This window comes from Sceloporus undulatus, chromosome 2, assembly GCF_019175285.1.
Source record: "Sceloporus undulatus isolate JIND9_A2432 ecotype Alabama chromosome 2, SceUnd_v1.1, whole genome shotgun sequence".
NCBI lineage: Eukaryota > Metazoa > Chordata > Lepidosauria > Squamata > Phrynosomatidae > Sceloporus > Sceloporus undulatus.
The window spans coordinates 157435047-157454939 of record NC_056523.1 but is presented as its reverse complement, the minus strand read 5'-3'; the positions used below and the strand labels follow the sequence as shown (position 1 = coordinate 157454939).

The window sequence follows — 19893 nt, the reverse complement described above, 5'->3', positions numbered from 1 at the left end:
TTGTTCTTGTTCTGCAATGGATAAAAAGCCAGTCTAGAAGCATTTGCTTAACTATTATGTGCAGGCAATGTAGGTGCTTTTGATTTAGGAAGAGTCAGCCTCTGCTCTCAGTCCACACATTCTATTCTATCAGGTAGATCCATTTCCCATTTATTCACACTATGAACAGCTCTCAAAAACAGTGTTGCTGGGAAAATCCATTCACCCACCTTATTACTGTGAGAACTGCTTGCTGCTACAGTCGAAAGGAACAAAGAAGCTTCGTTCAAACAATATCCTCTTTGCTCATCAAAAAATCTCCAGCGCTTTATCCCTGAGCCCTGTCTCCCCTGCAGTACTGAAGTTGGGAGATAGCACTTGCCTTGCTTAAGATCACAGAGGGCTTCTTTTGAGAATAAGGAAGCTTGTACACCTGAGAGCATTTTATTTTGAGTAAGATCATCTTTGTATGCATTCTGCTCTACATATACATTCCTCTATAAAAAGATCAAAGTTTTTCCCCATAAAAGATGTTGCTAGAATGCCAGCTTGAGGTGGGAAGATTCAGAATACATCCCTGAATTCACTAGAAATTGCTGTACATTCTCAGGCCCACTTAAAAATCCACCACCAGGTGAATTATAGGGAAAATGGTTGCTCCTGAATCAATACAAACTAAAGTAATATGCATTTTATTGTTTACCTGGCAACTCCTCCATAATCAAGGCCTTCTTCCCCACGAAATTTTATCATTAATCTCTTCCATAGGTCTTTAGGCCTCATCTTCATGACTTGCCTGTAAGACTCCTGGAATTACATTAGATACTCTTTAGTGAATACTACTGTAATTCTTATACTGATACTTTCTCTACTTATAACTATAATCATATTATCCCAAAACGTATGCCTCCTCACACTAGCAAACATGAAATGATTTACATTTTTATGAGTTTTTTGGGTTATGTGGCCATGTTCTAGAAGAGTTTATTCCTGACGTTTCATCTGCATCTGTGGCTGGCATTTTCAGAGAAGATTTCTCTGAAGATGCCAGCCACAGATGCTGGCAAAACATCAGGAATAAACTCTTCTAGAACATGGCCACATAGCCCGAAAACATAAAACAAAAAACTGGATGCTGGCCGTGAAAGCCTTCGACTTCACATGAAATTATTTATTCTCTGTCTTAATATGCTACTAAAATCCCTTTTATATGCAGAGATATCTCTTGTAGTTTTCACAAACTGCTAATATTTTCAGTTCAATCTCTTCCCTTACCTAAGGAAACAAAGACACTAAGATTATTAGTGCTGGACAGTATTTCTTAAATGAAAAATAGTCTGGCACAATCATCATATGAAAAATCTATGCTGAACTAAAGTTATTTATCTGCAAAATGAGGGCTCTGGAAATAATTGTTGTACAAGCTAGTATAATGTTTATAATGTTTATGGTTGCGGTAGGCAACTTCTAGTGGTGGTGATGTAAAGCCAAATTATTTAAAACAGGATTTAATTCCATGGATGCATGTATCCATGTATGAACTAAAGATCTAGAGTGTAATCCTGTCAAAGTGCAATCCTGTATATAAAAAGGCAAGGGTCAGCTGAACACATTTTTGGCTAGTTGAAATTTTAATTAACCAAAACCATGCCCAACCTATGGTGTGGGAAAAGATTTAGAGTTAACCTTGTCCTTGTCTATCTTTGTGCCAACAATGTGGCTCTGTCTCTGGGCTGGAAGAGACTTCTATCTGGCATAACTCAACTCCTTCCTTGCTCCACTCTTTCTCTAACCCCTTTTCACTCATCTCTCAGCAGATTTTAGTTGGCATAGTGATTTCTGCCTGCTCACTGTTCTGCTGCCATATCTCTACAGTCAACTGGCAGAAGGGCATTTCTGGTGAAAGACGAACAATTCTACATGCAAAAGGGCCTTCTACCTAATCCCAGTCCATTATACTGGCACATGTTTCAGTCAAAATTACACTGGTTGGGTTCATGAAATAAAAGAGAGTGGATGAAAATACATCTCAGATGTATACAAAATAAAGCTTCAATCTCCATTATTTATTACATCCCCAGTGAAATTTCAAAATATGCATTGTCAGTGGTGTCACTAAGGTTGCTGATATCCCACTTCAGTAAACCCATGTTATCACCCCCAGGCAGGCAGCCACACCAGAGGAGAGAACATGGGCAGAGAGCAGGAGGAAATGAAAAAGCAGGAGAAGCAGCAGCAGGAGGTAGGAAGGGGCACTTGCCATCTACCCTCCCCCTCCTGAACATCTTGCCACCCTCCCCATTCCACCCAAGCTGCCTAGCATACACCCCAGCCACCCAGTCACCTCACCCTTGACAGCCAGAGGCAATGGTGACAGGAAAAGGAAGAGTTCATGGCTCCATTACTGCTTCTGTTGCTGCCACCAACACTTCCCTTCCCTGGCCAGCCAGCAACTCTGTCAGACACAAAAGGGGCTACAGGGTAACCACACCCCGCAGCAGCCACAGCAGGCAGATGGCTCAAGTATGTGTCTTCCCACTCCTGAGGTGTCACCCAGTGTGGTCTGTACCCTCACACAACCCCAGTGACACCTCTGTGCATTGTATCTTAACAGCTTCTAATACTTTTTCTCCATTTATATTTCAAAACAAGGGTAATCCAACTCAGCTTCCCTCTTTTAAATTTAAGATCTTCAATAAAACTCCTCACATTACTTCAAACACAGTCATGAACTTTAATGGGACAGATCATTTTTAGTGCACTTGGTTGCCCACTTTACTGAATATGCTAACAGAAATACTGTAACTGTTTGCTCACCTAAATCATATACAGTCTGCCCTTGCCTTACGCAGGTGATCCGTTCTGGACCCCCCCATGTAAGGCAAAAAGCGTGCATGCTCGCTGTGTGTGGGCACCATTCTCCTGTTCTTCCAGCGGCTTCCACATAAGCTGAAAGACACCTATAATGAGCCTGCATATGGCACAGGCTCACTGTATTACAGAACAATAAGTTCTATGACCCAAGGTTAATATGTATTTGTCTTTCCTATTTGCCATAATTTTTGGCCCCCCTTGGTGGTTGTTACTGTCTTGTCTAATGCGTTTATTTTGCAGTTATTAAATTGTTTTTTAAAAGTTACCTCAAATATTTCTTCCCTGGAGACTTCTATGCGACAATGTCCAGCTTGGGGCTGTTGCTGGGATAGCTCTTGCCTCAGAATCTTAAGCTTTTGTACTAAATCCCGCTTGTACCTTGGCACAGTTAGACATTCAGCCTCATCTGGAAGCTGACACAATGATACTACCTGTTGCTGCTGGTGCTGCTGTTGTTGATCTTTAAGTTGGTTCTGACGGCTGGGGAGAAAAATAGCTGCTTTGAGTAATTCAAGACTTCCAGTTGCTTCCCCTCTCAAAGTAAATCAATAGGCATTTGAATCAAAATGTTCGGGCAAATATAACATTGGTTACTATAGTTTCAGTGTCCTGTTTCACTACGATTCTTTTGAGGAGACTGAGGGCAAACACATCTGTCTGGTTTGATAATTTTCAAGTAGCTTCACAGGGTTCAAAATATTTTATTAAGTATGTAGCAGCACTGTGTTTGTGTCAAATGTTCAAAAGCTCTCATGTTTCTTTTGTGTGTTTTAATATCTTTCATATTAATATTCAGGATTACGTCAAAATACACAAACAAAATCTAAAAGTGGACACCACACTGTGCTGTAAATGGCTTGCCTGAAGAATTAGCTTACAAAAATGCTTGTACAGGAACTTTGGCAAGGATGGTGCCCCTCGTACCTGGACTAGTTCTGACCACAGGAATGTAGGCAACTTTTCATGTAGCCAATTGGCTGGGATAAATGAATATTTTCATTAGCTATGCTCAAAAATGTATTACAGCTAAATTTGGATTGTGCATGTGGGTGGGTGGGTGGAGGACTTCATAAGAAAGCATATTCAAGTTAAAAAGTCCTTGATATTCTCTACAGCTACAGAGTTAAACAATCATGGTAAAATGTGCTACATTGTAAGTAGGCCACATTTTATCTCTGAACAAGTATTTTGATACTTCATATGATTTTCCCCTTCTTCTTAAAAATATATGAACATCTAAACCTACAAGGAAGTGGGGGGCAATGCTTAGGGGGATATTGTTCCTTTGATCAAGAGTAACAGGGGGAAAATGACATTTTCAAGTTACATTCTGGTCATGATATACATTCTTTCAACTGTATTTGCACAGGAAGGCTAACGCACAATGTTCTGCACTGAGAGAGGCACAATAAGCAGGCCTCAAGGTAAGAAAACCACAAATTCTGTGTTGACTGACCCAACTTAATCTGCAAAATTCATCTACACACAGGCCAAGACTGCCTAAAGGAACTGCAGGTAAGCTTAGAAAAGCCATAGTGTTTGGAACAGACAGAAGAACAAAGTATTTTGAGAATCTTACTTTCATTTTTCTTTTTTTCTTTTATGGTTTAAAAAGGGTTAGCAATGAACTCTGCAAAACCAGTAGAATTTGTGGTAATCACCATATAGAGATCCCATAACCCACTGCCATACACACATTACGAGAGGACAAACAAATGATGCAAACCATTTAAATGTATGCATGATATGGGTAGGAGGCATACTTCTGTATTTTCAGAACAGTACTCACACAATCCTTTTCTAATAGCAACATGCAAGTGCAGCAAATTCTTTCCTTTCCAAATGTCTCAGACTGATAAACTAACTGGCAAACACATTTAAACAATGCCAGAAAAGATAATATTTTTAAACAATAAGAACACACCTACAATAGTCATTTTGCTATTTTATTAGATATCCACTGAAAAATCAAGTGGCCCTTAAAACTCCCAATTATCTTGCTCTAAAACCAAATGGAACACTAGGTAGCTGCTTGAAACATTAAAGAAAAAAGACTTTTTCCCCCACAGTGATCTTTTTCACAAAAATAAAATGGAGCTGGGCTTACAGCTCTATGGTAGCATGCAGACATGGGATGTGCAATGTAACGAATGTTATAAAGAAGACAATTTTCATATGTTTGCCTAGCATGCCAAAATGCCTAATGTCATCATTGCTTTATTCTAAAAATTTACTACTTTAGTGCAATTTAACAGTTAGAGGAACAACCAATAGTACAGACATGCAGTATAAAAACCTAGGTCCAAAACACACTGCAGAAATAATCCAATTTGAGACCACTATAACTGCCCTGGCTCAGTGCTAGGAGTCCTGGGAATTTACTTTATTGTAGCATCAGAGTTCTCTGACAGAGAAGGCTAAATGTCTCACAAAACTACAATTCCCAGAATTCCCTAGCATTAAGCCAGGGCAGTTAAAGCAGCCTCAAACTGGATTATTTCTGCAGTGCATTTTGGACCTTAGAGCATAAATATTATGCAGATATTACAACCATTAATATAATTATTTCACTAGGCAGCTGTAAGTGAAAATAAATCAATAGCATTTTCCTTCTTAATGTGCTTCAGAAAATGAATCAGGAAATAATCCAATAAAGCATTTCCCTAGTTAACAAATCTTTAAAAAGCAGTTGCTGTTGTTGTTTGCTTTGTTGTTGTTGTTTTTGTTTGCTGTGCTTTGGCATGGGGGAAGGCAGGAAGGGCGTGCACGCACCCTTCCCAGCTGCTCCCTTCCTCCTGGGCTTTTTTTCTTAAGAGGGGAGCCATCATATGTTGGCAATATGGTCCTTAGTGCATCTTCCTCTTCCTTTCCTCAACCCTGCTTGCACCTCTGGAATTTCTCTCATCATATAAATTTGGAATATGTTGCAGAATGTTGAGCATAATCTTGTTTGCATAGGAAATTAATGCTATGGTCCTATAGTTGCTGCAGTCTTTTGTGCTTTTTTGATGGGAATGTATATTGATTGTTTACAGTCTGTTGACCACAGCTTTGTTTGCCATATTTGCTGGCATATTCTAGTCAGCACTAGAGTTGATTATGTCTGTGTGGACTATAGCAGTTTAAATGGAATATCATCTGTCCCTGGTGATTTGCTCTTCTCAATTTCTCTTATTGCAGCTTCCACTTTGTTTATTAGAATTTGGGGTTCGCCTTTGTATGATTCGTCCTTCCATGTGTCATTCACTTTTTCATCTCTTTTCTGCTTTTTGGTCAGAGCTGAATTTGTCCTTGTGGTGAACTGCCCAGCTTGAAAGGTTATCTTAAAGGTTACAGTATCTTAAGCCAAACCCTGCCCTCTGAAATAGTAGAAGTTAGTGTTCTCTAATTTTACAACTGATAGTTTCCGGAATGGATTATGTCTTGAACTCTATGTAAATCTCTTCTGGAGTGTCCTTTCAAAGAGCCTGGCTGACTGGCCAATGTCACTATTGAAGTCATATTTGCAGCCATGGGCCACACCTTTCTTCTCAAATTATCCAGTGGTTGGTCGGGACAATCTAGGATGTATTCACATTGCACAAATAAAGCAGTTTGATACCACTTTAACTGCCATGGCTATCCTACAGAATCCTTGGGTGTGTAGCCTAGTGAAGAACCAGAATTTTCTGGGAGACCACTGCTGAATATCTCACCAAACTACAAATCCCAAGATTCCACAGAATGGAGCCATGACAATTAAAGTGGTGTCAAGGTGCTTTATTTCTGCCTTGTGGAAGAGCTGATAAACTGTCAACAGTGAGGACATGTGTCTTCAAGCAACTCCTCTTTATAATAATAAATAATAAAATTATGGCATGGTATTTGTGCATTTTAAATGTCCAACTCTCTACAGAGTTCACCCCTGCCCTTCCTGTTGCTGGCCCACAATTTTTTAATATATGCATAATACTACGTATGAAACATACTCACTTTGAGTGGAAAGGTTGCAAAATACTAAATTTATTCAATTTGAATGCAAAAGAAACTGAACATGTATGTTTTAGACTACATGTAATTTGAATGGGGCAGATTGATTTATCTTAGTTGTATATAAAATCTAAGGTTTTAGATATATTGAAATATTAACAGGTCTTTGTTTTAGTGCAATAAAGCAAAAATCATTTTCACACATCCTGTCTAGTGTAACAAAAAGTAAAAAAGAATAAAGAATATAGACAATTTATCAGACGATAGACTTTGTTGATGACACTGCTCATTGAATTTTTCAAATCTTTTTATAATGAAAGCCAGATGTATGACTGAAAAAGCTGAACTATGTGGTAATAGCTTGAGAAGTGCAAAAAGGTTTTATGACTTTTGAATTTGCAAGAAACAAAGGATTTTTCTACTGAAAGATATCCTAAAGACTGTCACAGCTATTTTAGAAATATATATAGATAAAATCAATGACTTATAGATTATTACCGTTAAGAAAAAAAAAGAAAAGCCCTTTAAAACCCAAATGAAATAAAAATTATAAATAATAAAAACATTTTAAAAATCATCTGTAGTAGATATCTGCATAGTCCACCAATATATCCCAGCCAACAAGAATGAATGATTTGTAGATATACAGTAGCCACACTTTCCAGCATTTCCAGACAAAGGGAAGATATTATTTAATTTTTTTGACTTGTCAGAGCCTCCCAGGCTACCTCCAAAAAAAAAAAGACATTCTTACTCTAGAGTTTCATCATGTAATCTTGCCCTGTGGCTTCTTGCTCCCCCAGCCCCTACAGATGTACTTGGTTTTCTAGCCATTCAGCCTTTTTATGGAGTATCTACTTAATGCAACACAGGTGTTTCCGCGAAATAGCATTTAAAAGGTGTTAAGAGCGAGGAACAACAAAGTAAAATTCCTGGGGTGTCTGAATAAATGGACAGTTTTGTCTAGACAAAAGCAAATTTGAATTAGAGAGCCTCTCCTGGTCTTGGAAACCTGGCTACTGAAGGGGGGAAAAAAGAAGCACAAAGGGGGAGGAGACTTGCAAAGGTGCAGACAAAGCCCATTATGGGTTAAAAAGATTTTTTTCTCAGAGCAAAAGTTTCAATTGTTTCAAAGAAAAATCAACACTGTTTTGTCCTTCTCAAAATAACTCAAGATTTTGCTTTCCTCTAAAAGAATTTAATCACAGTTATCCCTCAGGAAGTTTTATAACACAAAACACATTGAGCAATGAATTGTTTTCTATGCATCTTTGAAATCCCCTTCTTTCTTGATCTTAGAAACAGTCTAGAAAAGTCAGAGGGTTCTAATTTTTTTCTCCCTCAAAGGCTTTTTAGGTTGGGAGCATGGTCAGTTTGGGATTCTTGAACAAGATGAAACCCAAACAAAATGCATACCCTTACGGTAACATATGCCATCCATTTTCTAGTACATATGTTGCATTTTGAACCAATTAGTAGTTTATATACTTCAAATATTTCTAAGTGCCCTCTAGATTAATGGTTCCTAATCTAGAGACCCCCACATCTTGTTGGATTTCAACTCCCAGCATGGCTGATGATCAGGAATTCTGAAAACTGTAGTCTTAACAATATCTGGGGACTCAAAGTCAGGGATTATTGTGTCTAGAAAGACTGAATGGTACAGAAATTAGAAAACTATAATTCTATTTTAATATATAAATTGATTAATTTCAATTAAATACACTGTTTTACCTGTATCTGTCTTTCTCTCAAAAATTAGATCCAAGCCAACTAATAAAAATAGCTATAGGAAATGTATAGTTTTTTAAAGAAAAAAAACGAAAGACTAAGAGCCCTCCCCCGACCCACCATCTTGAGGGGGAGAGACGAGGCCTGGCCTGAAAAAAAGACTAGAGCCCTCCCCCGACCACCATCATGAGGGGGAGAGACGAGGCCTGGCCCTGCCTGAAAAGACTAAGAGCCCTCCCCGACCACCATTTTTAGGTGGTGAGCATTTCGGTACGAGCGGGGCTCCATTGAAGTAGTGTGGGGCAAGGGGAGGTATGGCGGTAGGAGACTGGACTCGCGTTACGGGGACGGCGAGATCGATGCATTATATCTATCTCACTTCCTGTCCTCCTCCTTACCAACAGGACCTGAGGGTCCACTCCAACCATGCCACAAACCCTGTCTCTGCTCCGTGCAACGCCAGGTCTCTTAATAACAAGTCCCACATCATCCCGATTTGCTAGTTGATGCAACGTGGACCTGGCTTGCATTACTGAAACCTGGCTTGGGCCCTGAGGGGGATGCTGTGTGGGCGCAGGCCCTCCCTGCCGGGTTCTCAGTGAAGGACCAGTCCAGGTTAGGTGGGCGGGGGGGGGTGTTGCCTTGGTACATAAAAACCCTTGTCTCTCACCGGAACCACAATCCGTCAAACCTCCTTTATCGAGTGTATTTACCTGACCTGAAAGCTAGGCAGTCCTAGGGATTCTGTTGGTGTATCGGCCACCCCGTGCGCTAACGGACTCCCTATAAGACTGACACAGTTGGTCGCGGCGCTGATGTTGGAGACACCAGGCTGCTAGTCCTGGGTGACTTCACATCCCCTTTTCGGCCAACTATGTTCCACCCGGTGCGGCTCGGGAATTCATGGATACCATGGCGGCCATGGGCCTGTCCCAGCTGATTACGGGTCCAACGCATTTGCGGGTAATCACTTGATTTGGTCTTTTGTCGGATCGGAAAATCCGTGGGTGGAATAAACTAATATTTCCCCCTGTCATGGACGGATCACTCTCGTGGAGGCAAAAAATCAAGGCTTCTACCCAGATCCCTCCCGGGGGTGGTGGACCTATTAGGATGGTCCACCCTCGACGGCTGATGGAACCTAAAAGGTTCCAAGAAGCCTTGAGGGGCACATGGTTGGGATGACGGCGACACTGTTTGATGCCCTCACCGGTATCTGGAATACCGTCTCTCAAGGGTATACACAGTATCGCTCCTAAGCGCCCTCTCAGGCCCGCTTCCAACGTAAGCCCTGTATACGGAAGATCTCCGGGCCAGGAAGCGGAACTGCGACGGCTAGAGTTGCCGTGCGGAAACACTCTGCTTAGACGACAAGGCTTCTCCTAGACCACGGTTTTAAAGGACCGACGGAGAGGCGATACAGAGCAGCTAAGAATTCGTTCATGCTGCTCGTATCGCGTCCGCGGGAGTCTCTCCAGCAGAGTTGTTCAGGGTGGTTAGGGAGCTAACTCGGCTCCCTCCTGCTGAACCAGATCCTTGAACCTCTAAGGCCTGCTGTGACACCATTTAATGTACTTCTTCGTCGGCTAAAACCTCTCGGATAAGCAAAGGTCTTGACGCCAGACTTCAAGCAGAAAACCTAGTGTAGAGGTTCCAGAGCCTCGTGGACTCCATTAACTGGATCGTTTGAGTTTGGTGGTTACCGATGAAGTGGACAAATCCTCGGAAGTGTTCGGAAGACGCACTGCTCTCTTGATCCCTGTCCTCGTGGGTAGCGGCCCAGGGGGGGACGGCGGTAACTCTTTTGTTACGCCGGATTTTAATACATCTTTGAGGGAAGGGCAATTTCCATCAGAATTAAAAATTGGCCCTTGTAAAACCTATATTAAAAAGCCCTCCCTCGACCCCTGGTACATAATAATTATCGCCATGTCGCTGCTGCCCTTTTGGAAAGGTGATCGCGAGGGCGGTTGCGATCCAGCTTCAGGCGGTCTGGATGAAACGGATTTTATCTGGACCCATTTCAAACTGGCTTCGGACGGGTTACGGTTGAGACGGCCATGGTCGCCTTGGTCGATGATCTCGTCTGGGCATTGACAAGGGAAGCGTTGTCCCCCCTGTTGGTGCTCTTGGACATCTCAGCGGCTTCGATACCATAGACCCATGGTTCTCCTTTTGAGTCGCATGGCGAGGGGGAATGGGGGCCACTGCGCTCCAGTGGTTCCGTCTACCTCTCTGGGGGTTCCGATGGTGCAGCTGGGAGACGTTTGCTCGCTAAGAGGGCCCTTCACAACAGGGGTCCTCAAGGGCCCTTTGTCTCCCATGCTATTTAACACTACACGAAACCGTGGCGAGAGATCAATCCGGAGACATGGGGGCCGCGGTGTTATCAGTACGCTGATGACACCCAAATCGTCTTCTCTTGTCTCCGACTGATGCAGTGACTGGGGATGGCGTTCTCTCCTCTCGCGGCCTGTCTGGAGTCCGTAATGGGCTGGATGAGGAAAAACCGACTCAGTCTGAATCCAGGAGAAAACGGAGGTGCTCGTGCTAGGTTCCCTGGCCCAGGGAAGGCAGTGGTTCCACCTGTCCTGAACGGGATCACGCTTCCCGTTGAAGGACTCAGTACGCAGTCTGGGGGTGCTCCTTGACTCGTCGCTCCACCTTCATCTCAGGTGGATGCGACGTCGAGAGCACCTGTTATGCGACTTCGGCTTGGATACGCCAGCTGGTCCCTACCTGGACCAGGGGGACCTTGAAACTGGTTGGTACATGCTCTGGTAACCTCTCGTTTGGACTTCTGCAAATGCACTCTACCATGGGGCAACCCTTGTACACACCCGGAAGCTACAATTGGGTGCAGATATGGCAGCCAGGCTGGTTACTGGCGTACCCAGAGCCAGCCACATAACACCCGTGCTCAAAAGTCTGCACTGGTTGCCTATACGCTTCCGGGCGCAATACAGGTGTTGTTGGTCATTACCTATACAAGCCCTAAATGGCTTGGGCCCAGGATACCTTACGGACCGCCCTCCTCTCCATACAATCCCGCCCCGCATACTCCGACATCTGGGCAGCAGCTACTGAGGGTTGTCCGGGGCAAGCTTAGCCTCACCTCAAGGAGGACCTTTTCCATCTCGCCCCAGCCCTCTGGAAACGCTGCCCATTGGCTCCGCTCGGCCACCTCCCTGGCCCAGTTCAAGAGGAGCTCAAAACCTTTTTATTTTATTATGCCTTCCCGGACGCTGGTCCTGATTAGCTTCCTCCTCTGGCAGCAGTGGTCGGGCTGGCCAGATATTGGTTTTAATGTAATTTTAAAGTTTATTGTGGTTATTTTTACTGTTTTTATGTATTGTACTGGTTTTATGTTGTACACCGCCCTGCATCATGGGAAGGGCGGTATATAAAATAAAATTTTATTTTTATTTTATTATTTATTTATTTCTTGGGGGGAGAGACGAGGCCTGGCCTGGAAAGACTAAGAGCCCCCCCCGACCACATCATGAGGGGGAGACGAGCGGCCTGGCAAGACTAAGGCCCTCCCCCGACCACCATCTTGAGGGGGAGAGACGAGCCTGGCCTGGCAAGACTAAGAGCCCTCCCCCGACCACCATCTTGAGGGGGAGAGCGCCTGGCTGGCAGACTAAGAGCCTCCCCCCCGACCCCCATCTTGAGGGGGAGAGACGAGGCCTGGCCTGGCAAGATAAGAGCCCTCCCCCCGACCACCATCTTGAGGGGGAGAGACGAGGCCTGGCCTGGCAAAGACTAAGAGCCCTCCCCCCGACCCATCTTGAGGGGGAGAGACGAGGCCTGGCCTGGAAAGACTAAGAGCCCTCCCCCCGACCACCATCTTGAGGGGGAGAGACGAGGCCTGGCCTGGAAAGAATATGTGTGGGCCCCCTATATGATTAACATCTTCGGGTATATTTCTGGCTTGGTTTCTATTTTGTTTTATGTATACTGTGCACTGTTTTGCAAGTTTTAATTATCTATTGCAATTTTTATCTTGTATTGTATCGTCATTGCAATTGTTGTACACCGCTGTGATCAAATGGAATAGCGGTATATAAATAAATTTTATTATTTATTATTATTATTAAAAAATAAATAAAACTGGTTGGTTTACAACATAGTGCTACATGTCTACTCTGACCTTATCCTGGTGCAGCACTGGACACTCAAACTTTCCTAGGAGAAGCTCTACTCAGTGGAACTTATTTTGGAGTAAATAGGCACAGAACTGCCATTTTAGAACACTGGTTCTTAACCTGTGGTCTGCAGACCCCCCAAGGGACTGTGATATCCTCACATGGGGTCTTCAAAGCCTTGAAGGCTACTCAGCCCACCTCCTCCCCACAGTGAAGCAGCCACATGACAGGAGACAAGACAAATGCTGGCTGGCTGGATCTGTATATTGACATTCAATAGGTTCCAACTACAAACTGGTGGGAAAAAACAGGAGAAGGTTCTTCCCTCTTGTTCCAGCACCTCTAAAGGAAGGTTTAATGGATGGTGTAATTGTTAAACATTCAGTGTTCATGCATTATCACCACCACCACCACCACCACCACCACCACCACCACACTACCAGAATTTTAAATCTTGATTTACGTCTTGGGGCACCCTGGTAAAGAAAAGGTTAAGAACCACTGTAAACATGTTTTCCTTGGTTTAAAATATTAACTGCAATGTAAACTATTAAGCTTCGGATATACACCTTCCCGCAAGAATTCTCTCAATAGTACATATATGTTTCATATGCATTCTCCATGGAACTTCAGTGACCCTGTTCTCAAATGACAACAGATTTAAGAGATCTAAGCATAACACTAAGAAATTACATAATGTAAAGTTTCAGAATCTACTGACTGTATCCCATCAGAGACACTTTCATGCTCACTAATCCGCATGGGTTGATGACGTCATGAACTCACTTTAGAACCAGGTGCAAGTTAGCGGACAGCCGTGGATCTGTAAACTGCGTTGTTCTGTTGTTATGGTCAACAAAATAAACTCTGCCTGTTGCTGTATTTCGGATCTCCCATCCAGGAGGCAAAGGACCAAGCTCTTCGCAATTGATGTTGCTAAGATCCCTACAAAAACAAACATAAAATGAAAAATACCTCAGCATTTGGCCTCTGAGCCAAACAAGCCTAAATGTAACATAACAATTCCATGAAGCCTGAGTGTATATATTGTTTCAGAAACTTGATCTGTTCAGCTGGAATCTTTATTCCCCAGGAACAAGCCCACCAAAGGAAAAGAAAAACACAGTTTGATAAAAACAGTCCACTACACATGCCTTAGGAAAGCTCTCATCACATAACCTACATTTTTAAAGAAAACAAATATACTAGCAATCATCGTGATGCTAATTTAAAAATAAAAATAAAATCCTTTGCTGACTATGTACACTAGTTTTGACAAATATTCTTAAGAGATAGTATTACTCTCTTAAGAATATCTGAATTACATTGTTTTTAAAAAAGCTGAACATGAACATTTGCAAATATTAGTATTTTCTATAAAAATTTTGCAGTGCACCAAATAGTTTTTTCCTACTGTGAAGACTAGATGCTATATGCAATAAATATTTATAATCTCTTAAGGGACATTAAAGTTGACATAAACGAAGAATGGGCAACAAGCCGTCCACTAGCCACACACTTCTCCAGTGGGAAAATCAGCTGTGAATAACGGATAAAACTGGTCAGATATGCTCTGACTTGAATGCTACAACTAATATGAATCGAACTGATATAACTTTGTCCCCTTTTCTTGTCCAGTGGTAATGAATACTTTTAATAATAATAATGGAGGGAACAGGGCCACCACATACATATTAGCAGTGTTTTCCTCCCCTTAAATTAAGGTGTATGTCCCCACATCTTGTTTACAATCAGACTCATAGGCTCAGATGTACAAATCTGATTATAACTAGCAGGCAGAAAAACACCTCGCTTTATATGACTTTCTTCATATACACATATGTGTGTTTTACACTTAAAACATCTCTATGAGGTAGGTTAGCTTGGGTGACAATGTCTGGGCCAAGGTGTTCCACTCAACCTCATGGCAGAAGAAGGATTTGAACCTAGGCCTCCAACTCAGCAAACACCAAATTAGCATCACAGTAGTAGTGAACAAATTGAATTCCAAATGTAAAAGGACAATGCTTTATTGAAAGAATTGTATGTCAATGTCAAATGACTCCTATCTTACCAAACTGGACATTTTAGTATTGCAGAATTACATTTTATTGCAAAATTTGCATAGAACTAGATCTACAAGTTAGGCATTTATGACATTGTGGCCAGGTAAGTTTCAAACTAGGTCTCTGAGCATCAGCCATCATGACACATAGCTGGCTTTCCCCCAAACAGTTGAAAGACTGTTGGGGGGGGGTGGGATTCTTCAGCAATCTATTGTACTCTGGCAAATTCTTGTCCTCCCCATGAGACAAAAATGTTGCTAGATATTCTGTACTTGAAACATGGTCCAGATACATCTGGGAGTGTTTCAATGGGAAACAATCCCTCCCCTGTTCATAGAGGTTGGGCAGGACTGCAGGCCACTTGATCCTGTCCAGGAAGGACCAAAGATGTCATGATTATGTCATGAGAGGAAAGGTGGGGGGATTTGAAGAAATCTACAGAGTGTTCAGCACAGAGCCCAGAGACACCATTCAGAAATGCTCAGAGTCAAATAAGGATGCAAACAAAGAAACATACTAAAAAAGATGAACGGATCCATACAAAAATCACTTTCTACAATAACCTGCAAAAGAAATAGTCATGGCATGTTTTCAGGGCAGTGAATGAGAGAAGCCCAATTAAATTCAAAGTGCAGCTTCGTCCATTACTAGGCTGAAGGCATACATTAAACTACTGCTTCCTGGCAAGGATTAATCAGGGACAACAGGAAGTCTTGCAGGAACTGGGGCATCCGATTAGGATTCTCCTCCTTTAGAGCCACAATGAGCTTGAGAGATTTTATGTATCACAATACTCCGGGCTTGAATAACATGGAGAAAAGAATGATGTGCAGAGTCACTGATAAAACTAGCTGCCTCTCAAACGTGTGGACTGTGTTTGCTAAGCAGCTCAAGCTGTACACAGAGGGATTGATCTAACAAATGATGGAACATCTTGTTGAGTTTAGAGGAAAATGCCCTCAGAACTAAGTCCCTGCCAGAACACATGGGCCCAAAGAGCAGCTTCTGGACATTTGAGGGCATAGTGTTTAGATGATGCCACACCCCCAAAGCAGGCAGAACTGAGGTCATGCTTCAGTCAAAAGGCCAGATCTGCACACTATATTCCAAGTTAAAGCTACATAACTGTAGTGCTATTGCAATGCTAAGAGACACCAATCTTCTCAAGGGAGAAATTTACCTGGAGAAGCATAATGGTAACACAGGAAGACTGCTTTAATTACAATGGTATGAGCACGCTAACTACATTTCCGCACTGGATGCAAGTGGTGAGAGAAAAATTTTCACTAACGTGGAACGGGTAGAAGATCTGCCAATTAAAGACCTATATGTAGGTTGCACCATTCAACAGAATAAGCCATACATCTTCCTCTATATTAAGGCAATGATTTAAAAAACCAATAGAATAACAGAATGATAGAGTTGGAAGAGACCTCAAGGGCCATCCAGTCCAAGCCCCTGCCACGAAGGAACTCACAATTAAAGTACCTTACAGATGGTCATCCAGCCTCTGTTTAAAAACTTCAAAAGAAGAGACTCCACCCCTCTCTGAGGGAGTATGTTCCACTGTCAAACAGTTCTTACTGTCAGGAAGTTCCTCCTATGTTCAGGTGGAATCTCTTTTCCTGCAGTTTAACTCCATTGTTTCCGGGCCCTATTCTGTGACACAGCAGAAAACTAGTTGCTCCATCTTCAATATGACACCCCTTCAAATGCTTAAATAGGGCTATCATATCACCAGATTCATAGAATCATAGAGTTGGAACCCTCTCTTCTCCAGGCTAAACATAACCAGCTCCCTATGTCTTTCCTCATAGTGCAGGGTTTCCAGACCCTCCACCCGGAAGGAAGAGGCTCCTCCCTCTTTCAACATCTGTCATCTTGGCCTGAAGGAGGATGCAGGCAGACCCAGCAACATCAAGGACTGCCGAAGGAAGAGGCCCCTCCCTCCTCAACTGTCATCTTGGCCTGAGAGGGAGCGATCAGGCAGACCCAGCAACATCAAGGACTGCCTGAAGGAGAGGCCCCTCCCTCCTCAACTGTCATCTTGGCCTGAGAGGGAGCGATCAGGCAGACCCAGCAACATCAAGGACTGCCTGAAGGAAGAGCCCCTCCCTCCTCAACTGTCATCTTGGCCTGAGAGGGAGCGATCAGGCAGACCCAGCAACATCAAGGATGCCTGAAGGAAGACCCCTCCCTCCTCAACTGTCATCTTGGCCTGAGAGGGACGATCAGGCAGACCCAGCAACATCAAGGACTGCCTGAAGAAGAGGCCCCTCCCTCCTCAACTGTCATCTCGGCCTCAGAGGGGGCGATCAGGCAGACCCAGCAACATCAGGGACTGCCTGAAGGAAGAGGCTCCTCCCTCCTCAACTGTCTCTCATCGCCCAGAGGAGGCGATCAGGCAGACCCACAACATCAGGACTGCCTGAAGGACGAGACTTCTCCCTCCTTTAACTTCACATTTTATTGTTTATTGTATTGCAATTTTTACTGTACACTCTATGATCATTGCGGAATAGTGGTCTATAAAATAAATAGTATTATTATTATTATTTTTTCTGGACACACTCCAGCTCCTCAACACTCTTTTTGAACTGTGGTGCCCATAACGGAACACAGGATTCCAGGTGAAGCCTGACCAAAGCAAAGAGAGTGGCACTATTACTTCCCTTGATCTAGACACTATACTTCTATTGTTGCAGCCTAAATAAACATTGGCCTTTTAAGTTGCTGGATCACATTGTTGACTCATGTTCAACTTGTGGTCTATTAGGACTCCTAGATCCCTTTCACATGTAGTCTTGTTAACCCAGGTATCTCCATCCTATCTCTGTTAATTTCATTTCTTTGCCCTTACATTTCTCCTGTTGAAGTTAATTTGTTAGTTTTGTTGGCCTAGCATTCTAATTTATTAATATTCCAAATGTGGATCCTCTCCTCTGAGGTATTAGCTACCTTCCTAATTTGGTGTCCTCTGCAAATTTGATAAGCATTCCCTATTCTTTAATCTAAGTCATTGATAAAGATGTTGAATAGCACTGGGTCCAGGACAGACCCTTTGGTACCCCTCTGGTCACTTCTCCCAAAATGAAGAGGAGCTGTTGTGGGAGCACCCTTTGGTTTCAGTTGGTCACCTATTACAGATCTGTTTAACAACTGCATTGTCTAGCCCACATTTTGCTAGCTGTTTGCAAGAATATCATGGGGGATCTTGTCAAAGGCCTTACTGAAATCAAGATATACTATGACTATAGCATTCCCTTCATCTATAAAGCTGCTAATTTTATTTAAAAAAAGATCAGATTAGTCTGGCATGATTGTGCTATTTGCTTGCAATGACCACATTCAAGCAACATGCTTTTATTGCCTGTAATGTGGGTTGCACAAACAACAGGCCTTCATTGGGGGCATTTCCCTCAGCAGGGACCACTTAGTTATTGGTACAGAAATCACTCACACAACAAATTATTGCTATATTTCATAAATAAATAAAAACAGCTATTTTCCTTAAGAGTTTACATCCGTTTCCTATTTTGGGAGAAGTTCTCAACAAGATTCTGTTTGTTTTGTTCTGAGTGGAAATAACAGTGATGGTATTTAAGACACAGAATCTCTCTCTCTCTCTCTCTCTTTGTACAGAAATGGAGATCTGAAAGCTACAAATGTTTTGCTTCATGTAAACATGTTTCCCTGCCTTTGGATTAGAAACAGTGAAATATTCTTCGTCTTGCACCACAAACACGTATGCTGGACACCAGCATCTTTATTCTCTCAAATACACTGCATTCCTTTGGGACAAAAAAATAAACCAGAATGTACATAATGCTAATTAGTTTAAAATTGTGGCATGAGAACAAATGTTTTTTAAAATTAATTTCACAACCAGTATTTCAGCAATAAACTCAGCTGCACACAGAAAGCTAATCATTCTACACTAGAGAATCAGAACTCCCAAGACAATAGATGAAGTAGGCAAACCTGTACACTATATTTGCTGAAAGCTTTTTCCTATTCCATGAGCAAAGAATGACATCTCATCTGGGCCAATGAAAACTTTTACATAGCCCAGCTAAGTTTTTATAAATTATTAGATACTCAAACACGCATACTGTTCACACCATTCTCAGACACAGGCTTGGTGAACAGGGTATTATTACTTTTTAGGGTACTGTATTTATTGAACCCAATCCAAATCTGAGCTTGCAGACAGTATCACCACATAGACACCACCCTGACAATAATCCAATCTGTTATATTATAGTATATATTGTCAAACATTACTAGTTTGATTTGCAAAGACTCTTGATTGTGAGAGAATCATAATGAGAAAAATATTCCCTTACCTAGGTACACGAGGTCGTGCCACGTGCTACCCCAGTCTGAGTATGTAGGAAATACACCTGTCCCTGCTGAGTGGTCCTTTGCTCTGTTCATTAAGAAAAACCAATGTGTGAAAAACAACAACAAATTTAAAAGATCTGTTTCCTTGACTGAAGAAAATGTCAGTGTATACAAGTTGCAAAGCTAGCAAATTAGGGATTGAATGTGCCATAGCACTGACTATCCATAGAACTTTCTTCCACCAAAGATCGTCCAAAACTCAAAACTTTTTAGGTATTGTTGTCTATGGCAGGTTTAGTGCAAGTGTTAGACCAAAGCAACACTGGGTTAATATTTATTCATACTTTTTTCCAAGGAGACACTGTATTTTACATCATTTTCATGTTATGCATTAAACTGTCTTACCTGTTCTTGCCCAACGGGAAAAGTAGGACTGAAAAGTAGCAGCTTGCTCAATTTAAGCTTTTTAAAGCCCAGTCCTATGTAGTCTATGATGTGGTGTGACAATGTTGAAACCCTGTGATGAGTCCACAGGAGCGTACATACACAGTATCATGTGATCTGAAACAGCCAAGGAACTATTCTGTCAAGCAGTTGCACTGCTCGTTCACAACATTTAAAGGGATTTGAATCTATGCCATTTTCATTTTGTATCCTTCTCATATTTGTCCACCACTACAACTTTTTCTTACCACAAAACAGATGGAGGGAAAATGGAATAGTGGCACATTTCTTTTCATTGGTAGCATCCTTCTGGAAGAACCTCAGACACTGACATAGTA

At 42.2% G+C, this 19893-nt stretch overlaps 1 protein-coding gene across 1 annotated transcript in view; it reads right to left on the bottom strand.

The window, feature by feature from the left end:
• The window catches only part of SMURF2 (SMAD specific E3 ubiquitin protein ligase 2), a 75298-nt gene that overhangs the window by 21288 nt on the left and 34117 nt on the right, over positions 1-19893 (bottom strand). Inside the window, exons 9-11 of the mRNA XM_042449762.1 lie at positions 13488-13646; positions 3120-3333; positions 683-786 (exon numbers count right to left, since the gene is read on the bottom strand). Coding sequence (XP_042305696.1) covers positions 683-786; positions 3120-3333; positions 13488-13646 — 477 coding nt within the window. The remainder of the gene's footprint in view (positions 1-682; positions 787-3119; positions 3334-13487; positions 13647-19893) is intronic.